The 20,799-nt window shown below is 34.5% G+C and overlaps 1 protein-coding gene across 1 annotated transcript in view; it reads right to left on the bottom strand.

The window, feature by feature from the left end:
- Positions 1-20,479, bottom strand: part of LOC145686461 (ankyrin repeat and SOCS box protein 14-like) — a 150,709-nt gene extending 130,230 nt beyond the window's left edge. Inside the window, exon 1 of the mRNA XM_081759786.1 lies at positions 20,442-20,479. Within this exon, the coding sequence (XP_081615912.1) occupies positions 20,442-20,464 (23 nt within the window). The 5' untranslated portion in view covers positions 20,465-20,479. The remainder of the gene's footprint in view (positions 1-20,441) is intronic.
- Positions 20,480-20,799: the final 320 nt, after the last annotated feature.

The following is a 20,799-nucleotide window of genomic DNA, read 5'->3' as shown; positions in this document are numbered from 1 at the left end:
TAGCAGTAATCTGTTTTGTATAACTATAAAATTAAAGAATATTAGTGCTAAGTACTACAGGCGACTTCCCAAAATTGGCGTAGATTGAGAATATTCCGTGACTTTTTTTTTTTAAAAAAAAAGCAAACATTTTTTCACTTTTCTTGATTTAAAAGATTAAGACGTTCTGGCATGTTATTACTTTGGCGCATGCTCAGATTATTGCGTACAGATTGACAATATGCCTGTATATGATGTGTATGGAACGATCATGTGCTATCTTGTTATATGTAGTTATTTCTTCACGAAATTAATTCGTAATACCTTAAAAATTGTTTCTCAGGGTAGGAGTTGCATTCATGAGTGCAGATTCACTTTACGAGGACTTTCTTTAAGGGTCTTCACTTCAGCGAAATTAAACTATCGCTAATTTTAGTTTTTCTATAACATCTTCAAAACTAATAAAAATATTCGAAAAGCAGAAATGTTTATTGTTTTAAATCATTTATTTATGTTTAAACTGTGATCATTTTCATTGATTGATATCGTTTAGATAATTGGTGACAGATGACAGGGACAGATATCTGCATCTTAAATTAAACTGCAATTCCTAAAAGAAGGAAGAAGCCAAGTGATATACATACTGAAAAGTGATAGACATAACATAGTGTTCGTTACAAAAAAGTGTACACAGTATTTAAAAAAAAAAAAATTGTTTTTACCTTATCATGCATAACTATAAATAATACCTTTTTATACTACGAGAATGAATTCCATTGTACATCATAGTCTGTCTAAAGCGGTATTTTTTAAAATTGTTTACTACTAGATGTAAATTATATCTATTTAGGTTAGCGGGAAATTTTGCATCACATCGGGAAATTTTGTGGCTTTGGACGGGAATTTTGCTGCAAGAAAATACTCGCGTCTGCTTACCCGGTGACGTCACACATCCAACGATTGGGCTGGCGCAACCTGTAGTGTATATCAGTGATGCCAGTTGGCGGGAAATTTCCCGTAAAACGGGAAATTCTGAGCACTGCCGGGAATGCGGGAATTTTTGTTTAAAATAGGCTGAAAACGGGAAATTCTGACATTCTCGACTTTTCTGGTATGTTTTATCATTCATTCATTTTTTTCTTCTTTTGCTCATTCTCTCTTACATGAACAATCTCTTCACTGACTTTTCTCAATGTTGACCAACTAAGCAGGCATATAGCCAGCACAAACGATTAGTAAAAACAAAATGAAACAAAAAGGGTCTGGTACTATGGACTCCTGTTGCGAACTGACCATGAGTAAATACCTGATCTTTCCGCTGTGCTACCCTTTCCCTTGCACATGTGAGATTGGTTTATTGTTTCCAAAACAAATTGGGTACAGTTGTCTGGTGGTTCTGTGTGTTGGCACGCACACTGGTGTCACTGCTATGTTTCGATAATGAAAGGAAATGTCAAACCCATCCGATACATATGATAGGAAAAAGCAGAAATTGGGAATCGATACCAAAGCTAGGTATAAGACCTGTAACGTTGAGTCTTTTGTAGTAAAAGTGAGCTTCACTATCACACACAAAAAAAAAAAAAAACTTTAAGCATCTAGTTAATGTAATGCAATAGCAAAATATTTTGTCTATTGCTACAGCTTTCTTTCTTTTCTTAGCAGGGAACAAGTAATGTGCAGCAAAACCAAAATCTTGTTAAGATCAGAAAATTGTATTGTGTTTCTTTGCCGAACACAACATTCCCTTCCAAACTATAAAGAAAAACATAATGTTCGTTAAAAAAAAAATAATAATAATAATAAAAGATCACAGTGTTCTTGAATTTTTTTTAATATTGTGCCAGCATCGTTTTAATATTATCATACATAACTGTAAATAGTGACTTCTACATTACAAGAATGAGTTCAACTGCACGTTATAGGCCCTCTGAAGTGATATTTTTCAAAATCATTTATCACTAGGTGTTATAAATTGTATCTATTTTAGTTGGCGGGAAATTTTGCATCTAATCGGGAAATTTCATGGCTTCGGACGGGAAATTCGCAGTTACAAAACTGGCATCACTGGTGTATATACGAACCTTGCTGGTAGGCATCATGGACCGGATGAAGAGGAAGGCAAATTGAACATAATAGAAATCTAAGATTAATATTACAATCTTTAAAAGTGCCACGAAATGAAAATCATAAATGACTTCAAGAAAGTAGACATAGCTTTAAAATGCCTACAATTAAGAAGAAATAAGTGCATAAGCGTTATATTCATGTAAATTACTCAAACTGGAGAAACGCACGTCGTGGGAACTAGGAATCCAAGTGGTATCGCAAAAATATTTAATATTTGCTATCAACATCACCGACTATTATGGTAAGACAATACGAATGGTTAACAAAAACGATCCCATTTGTTGTGTTATCGGTGTTTGCAATATTTAGTGATCCAGTCACAAGTCTACCCGCAGTAACCTCACGGAGCCAGAAAACGATTATGAGACAGAGAAAAGAAGATTGCGAGCAATTAATTCAATCCCCCCTTTCCTTCATTTTAATCCCATGTTGGTGTTGTGATGTGAAGTGATATTAAGTAAATCAACGAGTGCTAGGTGGTCATTTGCTAGCAAGCCTAAGTAGGCAAAATCGATTATTTCTTTCTGAATTTACTCTTCGTGCTTTTTTATTTTTTTATTGAAATCTTATATGGGCTAACAGGTATTAAAACGGACAAAAGATTCATTAACAGAAATTTATTGAAAAAGGGTGTACGTAAGTAATTTCACATGTGAATTATTTTTACTCAAATAAATTTTATTTCATGTGTTTGTTTTGTTTTATGTTGTTGTTTGAGCATGTATCACTACCGTATGAATTACTACCAAGATTGTGGGTATTACATTCAGGTACTTGTGTTCACTCCGTAAATGTTAACGGGCGTGCCGAAGACGGTGGGTATGCGCAAGTGCAACCTCAATCTAAGTTCATGTTGGTTCGTGGTCCAATTGGAGGTTTGCTTGCTATTTATTCTAGCCATCACTAATAGCGGAGTGAATTACTCGTTCCTTCTAACCAATAAACCCACTATAAACGAAAATCGTTAGTGCCCGAACGAGAGAATCGAATCCAGGCTGGTTACAGGAATGTCTTCCCGTACGGGGACAGGCAGGATTCGAACCCCAGCGGGTTATAAGAATGGCGCACCAAACAGCGACAGAAGGTAATAGTTTACAACAGCTACTTCTCATCTCCTGTGCACGTGCATACTTCTTACTGTTGTACTACCTACAGAAATGATTTTATATGATCTACAAGTGGTAATAGAACACACAACAAACCCAGATCATGTTGTGATCACACTCCAACATGGAGTCTGAATACAGCGTGTTCTCGGTTTGTTATGTGTTCTATTACAACTTATACATCTAATACAATCATTTTGTAGGTAGGACAACAGTAAGAAGTATCCTCGTGCACGAGACATGCGATATGAGTTCAATCCCCCACACATAGTCATACATTGAGTACAAGGGCACCAAACAAACATATATATTAAGTACAAGGGCGATATTGAGAAATGCAACGAAAAAGAGAATAACGGCCAGGAAGCACTCATTTTCACATAAGTACAAGGGCACTAGACAGTACAAGGGCAAAATTCAGAAATGCAACGAAAAATAGAATAACGGCCAGGAAGCATTCATTTTCACATACCTCAAATGGTTGGAGGATATATTCTAGCGACTTCCAACAGAAAGTTGTGAAACCGAGTTGTGAGGGGATACCTTTTCTTGAAAAGAAAGGAGGCCAGATGTCCGACGAAATGGTGTGTTTTGTTCCCATATCTCGGAATGCTGTCCTTCGCGTCTCGCCACAACCGCTCGATATTTTGCGTATGAGCGCCAGTAACGGGATCTACGAAATTCAGGCTATGATTCACTGTGAAGTGCTGAAATCCCACCTCAGCCAACCTATCATATGACTTCCAGCAGTCGGTATGAATGATTGTACCAAGTTTTACCCACTTTCGAAGAACACCTATTGGCTCTTCAGCACTTCTGTTCTTCACGACACACATGAATACATTGCCAGAACCAACCTCCAAAAACCCACGTGCCATCGATCACACGACCGCGGTGATTTTTCCGTTTTCCGAACTTGGATTCATCTATCTGAACCGTTAAAGCAAAAGTAGTGATTCATGCGTAGAAACATAGAGGTAAGAGGTAAGTTTCTCACTTGTGTTTAGAATTTTTATATAGCTGTGCAAATTGGATGAAAGTAATGTCAAGTTATTGTTGGATGCAATTAATGCAAATAAAGCTAAAATTCAAACTTTACGCGAATCTTAAGAAAACAACAATAGATAGTGGCAACGAATCGTTAAAAAGTAAAATAGAAAAATTTAATGTATCTTTGAAAGGAAATATTGGAAAAGTTAGCGAACAAACTAATAATGTACATGAATCGTTAGAAAGCAAAATTGAAAGGATTAGCGAATCTTTGGAAAGTAAATTTGTGGAAGTTAGTGAAACAACAAAAAAGCCGATTGACAATAAACTTGAGGTACAATTAGAAGTAGTAAGGAAAGAAATTTGGGGTAAATGTGAAGAAAAGGGGGACCGAGCATTTGAGAAAATTGAATCAATCGAAGCGCCAATTGAAAAGTTTAGTTGTGCAGATGTAGAACAAGGGTGCCAAAAAGATGTATATCATTCAGTCGTCGCTAGCGCTTGTACTGTTAAACAAATAAGTAGTCAGCCAGTGTCAAACAGTGTTACGTCAAGTAGGCCTAATGTTCGTTCGAAATTTAAACAGCAGATAGATGTTTTGAACATAAAATATATGTCATGTTACGGAAGAAAGTGCATTGATAGGTTTTGTGCGTGTAATTGTACTAATGTAGTAATATGAATGAATGTAGGCAAGAAAGTGCGCTCGTTACTCATTAGTCATATTTTGAATTTAATGGAGCTAGGATGCGTCCAAAGCACCTCGCAAACAGATAGGTTAGCATGTATTCCAAGTAATGACATATATTCGTACTTCGTGAACATAGTTATGGTTCAGATTGATAATAGGCAAAACATTACCCACTTGGTAGTAAGAAATGTGTATGTTACAAACTTCAAGCGCATAAGTTTTTATTGTTTTCTATGCACCCAAGTATATGTAATGAATGATAAAATCAGTTCAGGCACTCGTAGCATCAATGAGAATAAGGTTGGTGAAATATCAGGGCGTAAACAAGTTGAAATTAGTCAAAATAGTTTTGGTAGCCTGGAATATACTTTGAGTAAATTTGTCAGGAAGTACAAATATTGGTCACGGCGTAGCAAGTATAAGCACGGTAAGAAACAAAAATTGAGAAAATTAAAACGAAAAATAAAAGGCATGCACAGAATTTTGCGATCTTTTGAGAAAATTTCAAGACTTGTCCGTAGAAATGTTAAGAAAACCCAATGTCAGTGTAAACGCAATTGCATGGTGGCAAGCAGTAATAAAAAGGTCAATGTAATCACTCCAGAGAAACTACGATTAGAAAAGGTAAGTGAAAAGCAAAGCGAAAAATCAATATCCAGTAAACATCATAACTTACTCAGAAACGTAAAAGTAAATGCGGAAGGAAACTATATGCAGAAATTAGTTGTTAAAAATCATGATGGTGTCCATGAAAAATTTAGAAATCAGGTGAAAAAACCGCGTTGTAGCAAAGTGTTGAAAATTCAAAACAAATGTAACATTAAAGCTAAAGCTAGGTTAGTCAAACGAACTTGTGCTAGGTGGCTTGGACATCCGGTGACAGTACCTACGCGTAATCACACAGGGAAAATGAAAAACAAGTTCGATCAGAAATGAAAATTCAGTGTTTCATTCAAAATCAAGCAGAAAATTTCCCGCAACAAATTTTTGAAAAAAAAAATAAGTGTAGTAAACAAAATTACAAAACGCGTGGAGATCATACCTTAGTGAAGCAATGTGGTAAGTTGAAAGATAAAATTTCTACCAATATGCAACTTGACGTCATTGTTGACGGTGAAACATCGTACCTGAACGGAAAATCATCGTTTATCAAAGTAAATATTTGTTGCAGAAACCACACAGGTAATTATGAAAGTATGTTTATTAAATGTTTTGGAATAAAATTCAAAATTCTTGTTGCACTCGAGAAACCAAGAGTGGGAATAGGATGAAAATATGTTTGAAAAAAAAAACCGGACTGTGTACATTTTAGAAATTTGACCTTAGCGATGTTCAAGATTTCCGAAAGTTACAAAAAAAAATTATAATAATAAATAAAATTAAAATTTCCTTTTTGAACCGTATAAGAAGTTAAGAAAATTGGTAAATTGTTAGATCCTTTAACTGGTAAATCAATTGGCTCGCATTCTGTAGATCGACTTAAGGGTGGAAACCTACGAAACAAACTCGAAAAAATTGGTTACATTTAGCTGTAAAACACAGTTCTGAAAAATATCACGATGTAATCTCAAGTGAATTTAAAAATTCAGATTTAGAAACAGTGTTGAAACTGTTCTTTGCAACGCATTAACCACTGTACCAGTATATTAATCTCAAAGGGTTCAATCAAGAAGTAATAATGAACGAATACACAAAATTTTAGAGAAATTGTTGAATGTTGACAAGTATTTGAATTTTCTGTACTGTAAAAACCTATGCTCATCTGATGTATTGGAATTTGCGTTGGTAAATTTACAAAATCCTTATGTTATTAAATGAGCGAGTCCAAGGTATGTAAAAAAAGTTATTTGATGATGTAAGCAGTCATCTGTGATCAGTGATGCGACTTCCAGATGGCCGTTGATATTTTCTTTTCCAAGGTAATGGAAAACCCAGCAAAGATATATGCCAAGTCATGGAGACGAGGTTCCTTCCCCTATACATTTTGGGTAATATAATATTTCTTTAAAGCTCGGAGTAAGCAATTTTGGTAAGTCCCATTCTGTATTATTTTAGATATTAATTTTGTATTCTATCTTACGGCCTCGTCTCGGGATGGGAAATAAATGATTCATTGTGGGTAGGTATCTTCGAAATTTAGCAACGCAGACTGTGGAGTGGTCAGAGAGAATCACAACTGAATTATTACATTGTAAAAATTTAGCTGTGGATCTTGAATGCGCAGATAAGTCTTCATTAAATCTCGATTAACGTATGTTATTCAATGCTATGCTGAAAATAAAGTTTCTAATATATAATGTGTTTTGGAAAATTATTTACTAACAAGAAAATTTATTTCATTTTCTCATGTTGCCGTGTTATTGCATTATATTTGATGTTAACTAATAAGTTGATATAACGTCGTTTAAATGTTATTTTAAATGTCTGAATAATGAAAATAATACATTATTAAAAGTTATTTTGAAAATTAGATATAAGTAAGTATATATACGTATAAAAATAGTTATTTTGCATTTTATACTCCATACCCTTTAAAATATTGAAAACTCAATACATTTAGTGTAATATAATAAAAGTGTTTAGTGTAAGATGTAACAACACGAGTCAGACACTTACATAAAAAAATAAAAAAAAAGGTTGAAATTTTATGATTCATATGTAATGATGTACAAACTATATAGGTCATTTGATATGAATAATCATAATATAAAAACTATATATATATATGTAGGTTATATATAGTGAAAATATAATAATCAATGTTATTCAATTTGTATTAAAACATTGTGTTATGAGCAAAGATACTATCTTGTATATGTAAAAAAAAGCCCATTTAAAGTGAATAGCCCATAAAATAAATAGCCCATCTACGTTTGTGTAAAGTGTTAGTGAATCATAATATATCAAATATTAATAGTGCGACAAAGAAGAGGAGTAATAACCGGAAAAATAAACTTGTAAGAAGAGTAAAAGTTCAAGATTCCAGGATTCTGATAATCTTCAAAGAAGATCATCGTCCCTTCCGCGCGCCATACGTGAGTGTGTGTCTTCCCTCACTCCCATTCCATTTTAATTTTTCCCAGTTACTCTGGTCTGAAGTGGAATAAGGCTCCATGTACTATACGTTGACGCAAACTGTGTTATGGTTTTATTCTTTTCAATGTGCTGGCAACACTTTGCAGCAGTGATTCGTATTATGTGAACCGAATATCGTAAGTTGTGAAATGGTTATGATACTTGAAAATTTAGAGAGCATAAGCCATCGACTTTTTATTTGTTCTTTTAATATTCTAATCGCATTAATTTAAATGGGAAATAATAAAAAAAAAAAAACCTGCCAAGGTGTATATTACTTGTAAATGAAGGTTATTCGTCAATTTCTCAATGTTGTTCTTTGTCATTAGACGGCGCAAGAACATGAACATTGGGGATTGTAGGCGGGAAGCAAGGCATTGTGGTAGATATCATTGGGTATCATGGACCGGATGAAGAGGAAGGCAAATTGAACATAATAGAAATCTAAGATTAATATTACAATCTGTAAAAGTGCCACGAAATGAAAAGCATAAATGACTTCAAGAAAGTAGACATAGCTTTAAAATGCCTACAATTAAGAAGAAATAAGTGCATAAGCGTTATATTCATGTAAATTACAGAAACGCACGTCGTGGGAACTAGGAATCCAAGTGGTATCGCAAAAATATTTAATATTTGCTATCAACATCACCGACTATTATGGTAAGACAATACGAATGGTTAACAAAAACGATCCCATTTGTTGTGTTACCGGTGTTTGCAATATTTAGTGATCCAGTCACAAGTCGACTAATGTTCGAAGCTAAGCCGCAGTAACCTGACGGAGCCAGAAAACGATTATGAGACAGAAAAGAAGATTGCGAGCAATTACTTCAATCCCCCCTTTCCTTCATTTTAATCCCATGTTGGTGTTGTGATGTGAAGTGATATTAAGTAAATCAACGAGTGCTAGGTGATCATTTGCTAGCAAGCCTAAGTAGGCAAAATCGATTATTTCTTTCTAAATTTACTCTTCGTGCTTTTTGTATTTTTTTTATTGAAATCTTAAATGGGCTAACAGGTATTAAAACAGACAAAAGATTCATTATCAGAAATTTATTGAAAAAGGGTGTACGTAACTAATTTCATATGTAAATTATTTTTACTCAAATAAATTTTATTTCATGTATTTGTTTTGTTTCATGTTGTTGTTTGAGCATGTATCACTACCGTATGAATTACTACCAAGATTGTGGGTATTACATTCAGGTACTTGTGTTCACTCCGTAAATGTTAACGGGCGTGCCGAAGACAGTGGGTACGCGCTAGTGCAACCTCAATCTAAGTTCATGTTGGTTCGTGGTCCAATTGCAGGTTTGCTTGCTATTAATTCTAGCCATCACTAATAGCGGAGTGAATTACTCTTCTAACCACTAAATCCACTATAAACGAAAATCTTTAGTGCCCGAACGAGAGAATCGAACCCAGGCTTACAAGAAAGTCTTCCCGTACAGGGACAGGCAGGATTCGAACCCCAGCGGGTTATAACGATTTATATTTAAAAAATGCAAGAATAAAGACCTTAGAGGAGGTATGCAGTGAAGGTATTCGCCCGAACACTACAGCTGTTAACAAATGTAATTACATCTTTTAAAAGGATAAAAATAGGTGATTATTGTGCATTTTGTATGCCAAAAAAATGTAACATGTTAAAAAAACGTGCAGGTTTACTTTTGGCGCACCACTCGAAATAATTGTTCAAAAATTAGAATTCTTTCACTAATTACCTTCTTATTCTTTTCTAAATGATTTATGCTGGGCGACATTGAAAGTACCCACATGGCATAGTTAAAATTGAAGGGGGTATCATAAGCAATTGTTAAAAAATTATAATTCTTTTACGATTTGCGTATAAATACAGCGTCCGAATGCATGCATAAAAACTACAGCCCAAAAAGCACAAAACAACCTGCGCTAGGTCGCCACTAAAAGCACGATTGCCATCTAACCGAGTCATAGGAGAGCGAAGCTGTATAGACCAAGAGTTTGCTAGGTGTTGCGTCTGAAGGGAGCAGGTGCGTCAGCGAACGTGGGTATCCGCATAGGCAAGGGTAGTGAAAACGAGTGGGTTTTGACAATGATATAAGTTTCAATAGCATTTGTCATGGTTTCATACTAGTAGCGTTCCACTTGTAAACAAAATACAAATTCTGTGAACTGTGCAGAAATTCATCGCCGGTGGAAAATAGTTTCTATACAGGCATCTTTCATCTCAACTCATTTATTTTATTCGTCGTAAACCACTTGTAATAATTTTAGTAAACATAAAATTCAGATGTGATGCACCAAAACAGAAACAATGAGGGTTAATTGTCGTCAGTGTTATGTGACTTTTGTGAAATTTTAGGGAACAGTTCTACAATGCTGGCACAATACAAAAATTCCAGGTGTAGTGCATGGTATGGGTTCACTGTGAGTATAAGTTTACTTTATGGGTTATGTGGGCATTTTTGTGGGTACTGACCTGAGAAGATGCACTCAGTACCAATACTAGAAAATTGCTCTTTCTTCTTTATTTTAGCTTTCCGCGCCTGATAACTGCCCTCATTTACATATTTGGACAAGTCATTTGATTTTCTGTTTTACAATCTGGTGCATCCAAGGATCTACAGACCGTTTTTCAGCTGATACAGACTCCCTCATGTTCGTATCTTGCTGCTGAATTTTCGGAGTTACTAATTTCAATAGGGTATGGAACTGAATAATTCTTTTTTTTTTTTTTTTTTTGTAGGAACGAGGATTTGTAAGTAATTCATTATTCACTATTGAAAATACGGTGCTTTCCTGTGCATTATTGCGGCGAAGAATTCACTCTCTGGTCCACCAGCTCCTCTGTACTCTTCCTTTCTCTCTCGTTTTTTTTTGGGGGGGGGAGGGGAGGGCGGATTTGTGTCAGCAACAGAGCAGATATCGCTGCTACGGCTAATTCATCCTCCGGTTGAACTCATATCGTGAAATAGAAAAAATAATATTTACGATTTGCGTAACACGTTTTTCGTTTGTTTTAATACAGCGACCACGAGAGGTTCTGCTGGTAAAACCTACTTAGTTTTAAGGATCGGCTGAGACCACTACATCACCTCAGGATAAAAGAAATTGTGAGCGACAAAATGAATCCTGTTGATAACTTGGTTTGTAACGAATTTAGACACTAGAAATAAAACATAGCGACGAGGGTTTTTATGCTCAGTATGGAAGTGTCTAATAACTAGTTATTACTTTGATGAAATTTATATTTAATAACCATCTAGCTCGATAGGTATTCTGGCGAACTTTTTGTGGAATTATAGGAAAGAAAGAAAACTGGTTATCGTTGAATGTAATCTCTCATATTTCTGATCACTATAAATTCGACAGGATGTCTGGAAGCGAAATATCCCTTCCTATTCATTTTTGTACAATGACTATTACTACCTAAGCGGCATTTGCAGAAGGACAACGAAAAGAAAAAATGAAATACTATGTATGCTATATCCCACACCCTATAATCTTAATAAATAAAGTATATATAAATTGAGTACACCTAAAGTTTGTAAAAAGTTACTTTACTGTCACGGTGTGGCTATCTCTCGTACTGTAAGAAGTTTTTTAACGTCTCTCTCTCTCTTGTGTTTTATTGTGCATATTTTTTTTGTCTGTGTTCTTCTTCAAGAGGAGATAACAAATCAAACTTTTTATATTATTATAATTAACAAGTGTTCTGATATATTTGTATTGTGAGAGGGAACGGAGGAACTCCTAGGAAATTTACATACATTGTTTTTTTTATGAAAATAATTAACACAAGCTAGAATCGAACTATGAACCACCAAGCACCACTGAGCCACCGTCTTTCCCACACTGGAAAAGACTAGCACTGAGCCACCGTGCCTGCACGAACGGAGATATTTGCTTTTTGAAAAGATAGGTTGAGGGTGGTACCGGGCCCGCGTTACCCCTGAATTTTGTGAATATTTAGTTGTTTATGAATCGAAATATTATGCTGACACACACTATAGATTTTGTGAGTGATTAACACTCTGATGCCCGAGAAGTCATTCTGACTCCTTTTCAAATTAAGTTTGTTCGTATTTCTTTTGTATAAGTATTTAAGACAAATCGGCTTCGTGGCTTTTAATGAATTTGTTGTAAGTATTTGCACAGCAAGAGACATAAATTAACACTAATATTTCGGCGGAAAAATTCATGATTTACCTTGGATGCCCGAAGGAGTCATTTTGACTCCTTGCATCTGCACTGAATCGATTTTTAAACAAATCATATGTAGGAAAGAAAAATTGGCGAAATTCTTCAGAAATCAATCGTGGCATATTAAATTTCATTCTATGTAATATATATATATCGGGTGAAAAAAATTGCACCACGCTTTCGGCAGCTTATATCTCCAAAACGACGAGTTTGCGGACACATGTTTTGTTCAATTTTTTGTTACTTTCCATAAAAGGATTTACATCTGAAAATTTGTAAAATGCCAGTCCTACCATTCCCTGATATCTCTCTCATAGCTGTCAGATAAAATTACGCGATAATATTCTCTGTTCACGTAAGTAATTCTCAGTTCTACACAGTCTTGCATTACTTCCGGAGCCATCTTCTTACTTTATATGACCGTTAGTTATTAGCGAGATATCAGGAGGTGGTAGGACTAGCCCATAAACAGTATATGTGAATCATTTAGTGACTCAAATTTTATGGTGGGTTTTTTTGTTTTCCTTACTGGCAAAAGTGTGCTTTACAGACGTTGAACTTCTTGTTGACTGTTCATAGAAAAACTTGAGAATTTTTGGTAGACGTATTGGATTGGAGAATATGGCGACTGGTTGAGTTCTCACACTGGTTAAGATTGTGTTATTGGGAAGTTTTATAAACATGGAAGAGAGAAGCGGAGTTTAACAAGTAAACATAAGTGTGGTGTAAAGTTTTAAAAATAAAAGAGAGAGAATTGAGAACAATTGATCACAAACTGGTACACTACAGTGTGTGGTGTCTCGTGATCTTTGTGCATCTGGAACATTCTTAATTCATCGTTATAGGGACTCACAACATTCTAGGTGAGATCAACTTTAATTATTTGCTTCGTCTATCGAACTAAGTCAACTCTATTACTGTTATTTGTATATAATTATTCCTGTAAATATTTATTTATTTCTCTAAGTGTTATACTCGTTTTTGTAGTGTGAAATTAAGCCTAACTACATATTCGTAATGGTATACCATGTCCACAAGGGATAAAATGGATACCTCAGTCAAAAATTCATTAGGAGTTGTTAATTCTACTGAAAATTCAAATATGGACATTGAAACATTAAATACAAGTACAACCCCTACTACTATTACTGCGAATCTTAATATAAATACGATTACTAAGAATGTCAATCATTCATCTGTTAAAGTTGATAATACTGTTCACAATCCTCAAACGCATGCCACTCAACTGGGGAAAAATAAATACCAATCTCACCACCTTGCACCATATTTTGTATTTTTACGATCCGATTCAGAAGACTTGGGGAAAAAACATATCACGGCGATTGGCAGGAAGATTTTTTACGTTGATATTCCTGGTGTGGAGCTCATAGATAAGATAGGGCGTAATCTTATCAAAGTAAAATTTCGCTCAGAAACCGAAGCTAATAATTTTCTGAATCATCCCATTCTGGTAGAAAATAAATGGGAAGCTTTCGTTCCCAACCATTTACTATATTCAACGTGAGTTATATATGGAGTGGACACAGACATTCCAATGAATGACCTATTGTCAGATATCCAAAGCGACATACAAATAACATCAGCCCGTAGAATTTATAGAAGAGACAATAATAATGTTCTCCAACAAACTTCCACAATTATCCTCACCTTTGATTCCCAGTACTTACCGACTGATATAAAGTTATATTACATGAAACGGGATGTACATCTGTACATACCAACAACAAAGCAGTGCATTATGGGTTGTTACAAATACGGACACATGAAAAATAACTGTAATTTGAAAAAGTTTGCTTGTGTTAATTGTGGTCAATCCCATGCAGTTGACTCTTGCAACAACTCAACCAAATGCCTCAACTATGGAGGAGATCAGAGGGCGGATTTCAAAAAATGCCCAGGACGAATAAGACAAGATCAAATCATGATCCTTATGGCCAAAGAAAGAATTTCATTCAATGAAGCCAATTCAATAATTAAAAGGCCGCCAGCTTTGGAACAAATCAAAATCAGAACAGGAACGTTTCAGACTCCCAATGATCATTCGTCATACATGCCTTCCACATCCCCAAATTCTGGAAGCAAAATATATACGTACTCTGATATCATTTCCAAAAAAACAGTAAACCATTTTGCAAATCAACGAGATCTCCTACGAAGTCCACCTGGGAAAAAGCGGAAAAATATTAACAAAAATCGAACTACAAATAAAATTAATTCACCACTATTTAAGAAGCCCTTGGACTTTAATTTGCAATTCAGAACGGCTCCTAGCATTCAATTAGATCAAGCATCGTCATTCACAAATTGGATGAAAAAAACCCTCCCTATATCTAATGATAGTTCAAACTCTTCTCTCCATAAGGAGGAAGCATACACAGTCAAGGTCCGTCGACCCTACTGTTCCGCGCTTTTACAGGTCCCTTCATAACTCCCTGTTTCTGCGTAGCCACTTTCTCCAGCTGTAGTGTGACGTCACCGCGGTGAAGCAGGGACAAATATCGTGTGCTAAGCCTATGTTCCGCGGTAGCGATTTGCAAAGGAAAACACATTTTTAAATGCAATAAAAATAGACTACATACAGATACAATATGTACTCACTATAGCATTGAGTAGCACTTGAAGAATAGCTTTGCATCCACTATCTTAAAGAACATTCCTCCTGCGCAGTTCCTGTGTTTTTCTATTCAAAAACCGAATTCTGAAGTATGTCTTAGCCTTGTCGAATAGTTTCAAGAGCGAATTGTCTGTCTTGTCTTTCTTACGAATTGTAAAACGGTCGGCCAATCACATTCTTTTTCTTTTCTTCGATTCACAGTTTTTTGTGAAATGTTCGAAATAGAACTTTATACTATTTTATTGCTTCCATCCACCTGGAAGAAGGTGAAACGAGATCACCACATAGCCCCATATTGCCACCATTGAACTTCGAAAGAATCGCAACTATCTTGAATCCTGAGACTTCAACTTTCGATATGATTTCGAAGAGTAATTTTTTACTTTTCATACTCTTATCGAAATCATAATGCACTGGCTGTTTCCACACATCTATTAAGCCTCGAATCATTGCCACCTGGACATCTCTGCGTGGTCCTAAAAATAAATAAACCTCTTGGTCATAGCATACGCGCCTATTAACATTCAATTCATCAAATATAAGCACCGAAAATGTTTCCACACTCTTTAAGTAGCGCCCTTGCTAAGTCAAAATTTTCAAAACTGGAGTAAGGATACCAGAAAAAAAACGGTAATTTTGCATACAACGTCGAAATGTTGACCCATTGGGTACGGGGATTCGAACTTGTAACCGCAGATGATTGTATAATTTATCAATGAGGCATGTTGTGTTAATGCACGAATGATATCTTAATCAATCCATCTTAGTTTTTTCTTGCCATTTATTAGCATATTTACTTGGCCTAGTGTAAAAGTTTTTCGTAATAATATATCATCACCCGGTTATTAACCACTTTATTGAAACGATCACAATATTATATTTTAGAACTGGCCTTTGAAATTAATTCTTTATTATATTTGCTTTCCAATTCTTTTAACTTCGTTTGTAAACATATTATTTGGCTTTGTACATACTGTTAGACTTCAGTTTTTCGTTCTCTTTACGCAAAAAGGAGAGCTCTTCTTTTGGTTTATGCCCCTCACTCTCCACAGAACAAACGGAAAATAACATAAACAAAGAGTTATTTTTTGTTTCAGTCACAATAGTTATTTCATCTGGCTGCACCCCAATGTCTGATTTGTATTTTCTTTAAACACCTAATTTCCGTACATTTAATTATTTCATTATTTACATCAACACGGTTCCGTATGGTAATGGTAAGTTTAGTGAAGGCACATCTTGTTTAAACTTTTTCTTGGGTAGAATATTTAGAAACTCACATTTTAAATTCTGTCCATAAGCTTGGGGAATAAAATGATCGGAATAGACGCTGGCGTTTTCAACTTTAAAGATGTCTTTTCGACAGCATTTCTTTTGCCAAACTTTCCACAAAGGATCCGAGGGAAATACATGATAAATAACTTTGAAACCCGTAGTATTTCTACTATAATTGCGACTAGTACTTAGTGTACAATTCGACATGCTTATAGGCTAACACGAGCACGTCCAGTAATTAATGTTTTCTTAATATAGGAAAGCAAGAATCACTCACTTTCCTGCAAAAATCAAAGAAACAAGCAAGGGTGAATGACAAGGACCTTGGGCGAAAGCTGTTTCTGCTCCCGCCGTGACGTCACAATTTTACTGCATCTTCGGTTTTCAAAGAAGGGTAGTTATGACGCGACCTTAAAAGAGGAAAGGAACAGTAGGGTCGACGGACCTTGCTACACAGTACCACGATCCTCTCCGAGATTCAAACAATAACAGAGGGAAACAATTAACAAAACTCAAGACTATAAAGCCCTAACTCAGTCGTCAACGGAAAACAAAAATTTACCTCTTAAGCTAAACTCATAGACTTAAAAAGACTTACTCCACATTCAGAGCATGGAAGTAATCTTCAGGAATTAAATAGCTATAATTCTGACAAACTAAATCAACTAATACAACGACGCACGTTGTTAGTTGAAACCAACACGAATCAAAAGACAGAGAAAGAAACGCTACTATCTTTATTACAAGATATGCAATCAATCCATAAAAAAAGTAGTATCTGATATCTCTACTTTTAAGTCACTTTTGATTTTTCCAAAACAAAATTGTGTCTAATTTTCTTCTGTTTCTGTGTTATTTTCCAAATCAATTTGATGGGACATATTATAAATAGGAAGTTAACCATATTACAATGGAATGCCCAGAGCATTTACGGGAAAATCTATTATTTAAAACTCTTAATAAATATATTTTCTCCAGATATGTTGCTCCTTCAATAAACGTGGTGTACACCAAGAATACCTCTAAAACTCAAAGGCTACAATTGTTTAAACCAAATTAGACATGATTCACACGGAGGGATCGCTATTTGCATTAAAAATAATGTAAAATTTCAAACTTTTAATATACACTTGGCATATCATCATAACTCTATTCAATATATGGCTAATCAAATTCAAGATATACGTATAGTAAATTTTTATACTCCACCCAAAATTAAGGTTGATATCGATTTTTGGAAAGCTTTACTAATCAATAATTTAAAAATTGATTATAAATGTGGTGATCTCAATGTCTCTCAGAAGATCTGGAAAGCGAATAGAATGGACTCTGCTGGTCGGAAATTTCTCAACATCCTCAATGACTCTCCTTTTCTTTTTCTAAACAATGGTACTCCTACTAGAGCTCAGGAAGATTCTTTCAGTGCTCCAGACTTAACCCTTGCCTATCACGTCCACTATATAGAAACTGAATGGCCTACATACTTTCACACGTATCATAGTGATCATTTTCCCATAATCTTCAGAACTCATACATCACAACTAACGCCCAGTACGAACCAAAGTAACAATCTAACCTTCCGATCTAAATTACAGCATGTTTCGCAAAATATTAATTGTTCTGAATATCAAAAAATAATTCAAGACAACCTTCATAATCTCAGGAACGATTCGGACATCTTTACAATCATCAAACGGTAAGCATCTCAGTCAACACCAATCTACAGCAATACTCTCCTAAACCTATATGGTGGAATACAGAATGCCAGCGAAACATTAATAAATGTATTTTGCTCTTTAAAAAATTTATTACTACAAAATCTCCAAACAACTTCAGATTATTCCAGAAACAGAAAGCTATCTCAAAACTTGTAATTAACAATGTGAAACGTCAACATTGGCAGAATTTCTGAAACTCCTTACGAACCTCATCGTTGAAAATATGGAATTTTTGGAAGAAATTTAAAAATAATCAATCAAATGACACAAATAATATATCAATATTTGATACATCATGGTATGACCACTTTCATAATAAATTAACTCCATGTACAGTAAATAATGATAGATTATTATTAACAAAATACTTATTTGGTAACATAATGTACTGGACAAAAACTTCACTTTGACTGAATTAGAAATAGTAATTAATAACCTAAGGAAAAATACAACACCTGGGATTGATGGGATATGCTTTAATCATTATAAAAACTTACCTCCCTCCGGACTCACTATATTGTTCAACTACTTTAACAATATATGGAATTCAGGCAAGATACCAGCACAGTGGAAAAATTTTTGATAATTCCTATTCCGAAAGTAAAAGCATCTCAAAACACTAATAATTTTCGGCCAATAGCACTACTGACATGCTCATTAAAAATCTTCGAAAATTTATTATTGAATCGTCTAATTTGTTTCCTAGAACACAATCAAATTTTTCCATCAAATATTACTGGATTCAGGAAAAACTTCTCAACATATGATGCCTTGTCTCTCCTTACGGCAGACATTTACAAATCCTTCTACTTAAGAAAAAATATTTTAGTTGTATCACTGGATATTCAAGGTGCTTACGATAATGTGAACTTAGACTTACTACTGCAAAAGTTACATCAAATACAAATTCCTGGGAAGATGATCCGAATAATTCATAATTTACTAATTAACAGAAAAGTTTATATCAAGCTGAATAATTCTTATTCATCGTCAAGACAAACTTCTCTTGGACTCCTTCAAGGAACCTAACTTAGTCCAATTTTATTTAATATTTACATTTTGGACTTAATGGAAAAAAATTGGTCTCCATGTAAGTTAATAAGCTTTGCGGATGATATACTAGTAACGTTACCATCTATTAACATCAAAGCAAGTATCCCAAAGTTAGAACAAAATCTAAAACAAATTAATTCTTGGATGTTTTATAACGGTTTGGATCTTAACTGGAATAAAACAAAGTTCATAATTTTCACAAGGAAGAAGTCTTCAAACCAATTTAATTTAAACATAGATAATGTAACAATTACTTCGGAAAACCCACTTAAATATCTTGGAATAATTTTAGACAAGAAATTAACCTGGGACCATCATGTACAATACTTACTGGCCGAAGCAGTGAAATACCAAAAATTATTAAGATGCTTATCATCAAAAAAGTGGGATATCAATCCAATCTCCTTAAGTACCATTTTAAAACAAGGATATATATAGCAAAAATCTCTTATGGTAGCATCTTTATAACGCATAATCAAACACAACTCAACAAAATGGAACAAATTATTTACTCGCTGGCGAAAATAATATTCTCACAGCCTTCTCTTTGCCCCAAAAGAGCCTTACTAACAGAACTTGGATGTAACCCAATCCACTCCATCATCATGAAGCAAGCCTACAGTTTCATCTTAAACGTAATGGGAAAATCTTCTTCTCAAATAATTAAAAATCTAGATTATATCAATGACATATTGGGAAAAAGAAAAACTCCATATAAAAAGGATAGCCCTGGTTCTTTCAGGCTTTCAAGAGGTTCAGACATCTCAACGCTCACATACAAAAGGTTCCGTCCATCAACTGTTTTGTCTGGGATTATCAAGTCAATTTAACACAGATTAAGCCCATCCTTCCAAATTTCTTGAAGATACATCACCCAGATTTAAGAAAAGGAATCCAGAAAAATATTTGGCAAACGATACTACAATCATTGGAAGATGGCACAACTTTAGTTTACGCGGATGCTTCGAAATTCCCTAATTCTCATGTTGGAGCCGCAATCTACATACCTGACAAATCAAAAATCATAAAATATAAATTGCCGAAATTTACCTCAATTTATGAAGGAGAAGCATTTGCAATTCGTCAAGCTTTTCTCTATATTCAAAGATATAATCTACCTAAAACAGCAATATGTACGGATTCATTAAGTGTGCTATTAGCATTGAGCTCAACCCATTGGACGAAAAATACCTCTTGGACCATAATAAATATTAAATATTTATATACAAAAATGAAGAACAATAATTTTAATAACTTTAATATTTGGAAAATCTCACGTTGACCTGGATCAGAACATGACCATTATTGACTTAGCTGCTAAACATGCATGTAAGGAAGGTCTTGCTTCTTATATTAAATTAGCACCAAGCAAATTTAAAAATTTAATTAACCACATCATTAATTCTGATTTCACACAATGGAGAGTTAATAATAATCTTCCTGGGAAATTATATTGGGAAATCAAGGATCATAACAACTCAAGTCGAGTACAGCAATTATCTACATAGTCGAGACGTGAAGTCATAATATATTATCGCATATTGTTCAACACGGCCTTAATACCAACAAAATTATACCAAATGAAGAAAAAGAACACATACCATTGTTGGTGTGACAAGGGCATTGGAACATTGAATCATATATTATTTGAGTGCGATCTATATAGACATCAGATCAACATTACTTCATCAACTGATTTCGACTTTGGGACATTCCCCATTTTCCTATAAATTTATTCTTGGTACTAACAACTGGAAAGCAATAAAAGCAATGATTCAATACTTAATAAAACCTGGCATTAACATATAAAAAATCAACATAATTACATGTTAATTAAAAAAATTCTCTTATTTTCACAGGTGTAATCAACTAAACATCACGCCTTATCATACATTTGTTGCACAAAACTTGGTGGGTGCAAAGTGATCGTTCAGAAAACACCAATAAGGGTGTAGAAGA

The sequence above is a fragment of the Thermobia domestica genome, chromosome 5 (genome assembly GCF_964235325.1).
Source record: "Thermobia domestica chromosome 5, izTheDome1.hap1.1, whole genome shotgun sequence".
NCBI lineage: Eukaryota > Metazoa > Arthropoda > Insecta > Zygentoma > Lepismatidae > Thermobia > Thermobia domestica.
The sequence above is the reverse complement of the archived record's forward strand: the minus strand, read 5'-3'. Positions and strand labels throughout refer to the sequence as shown.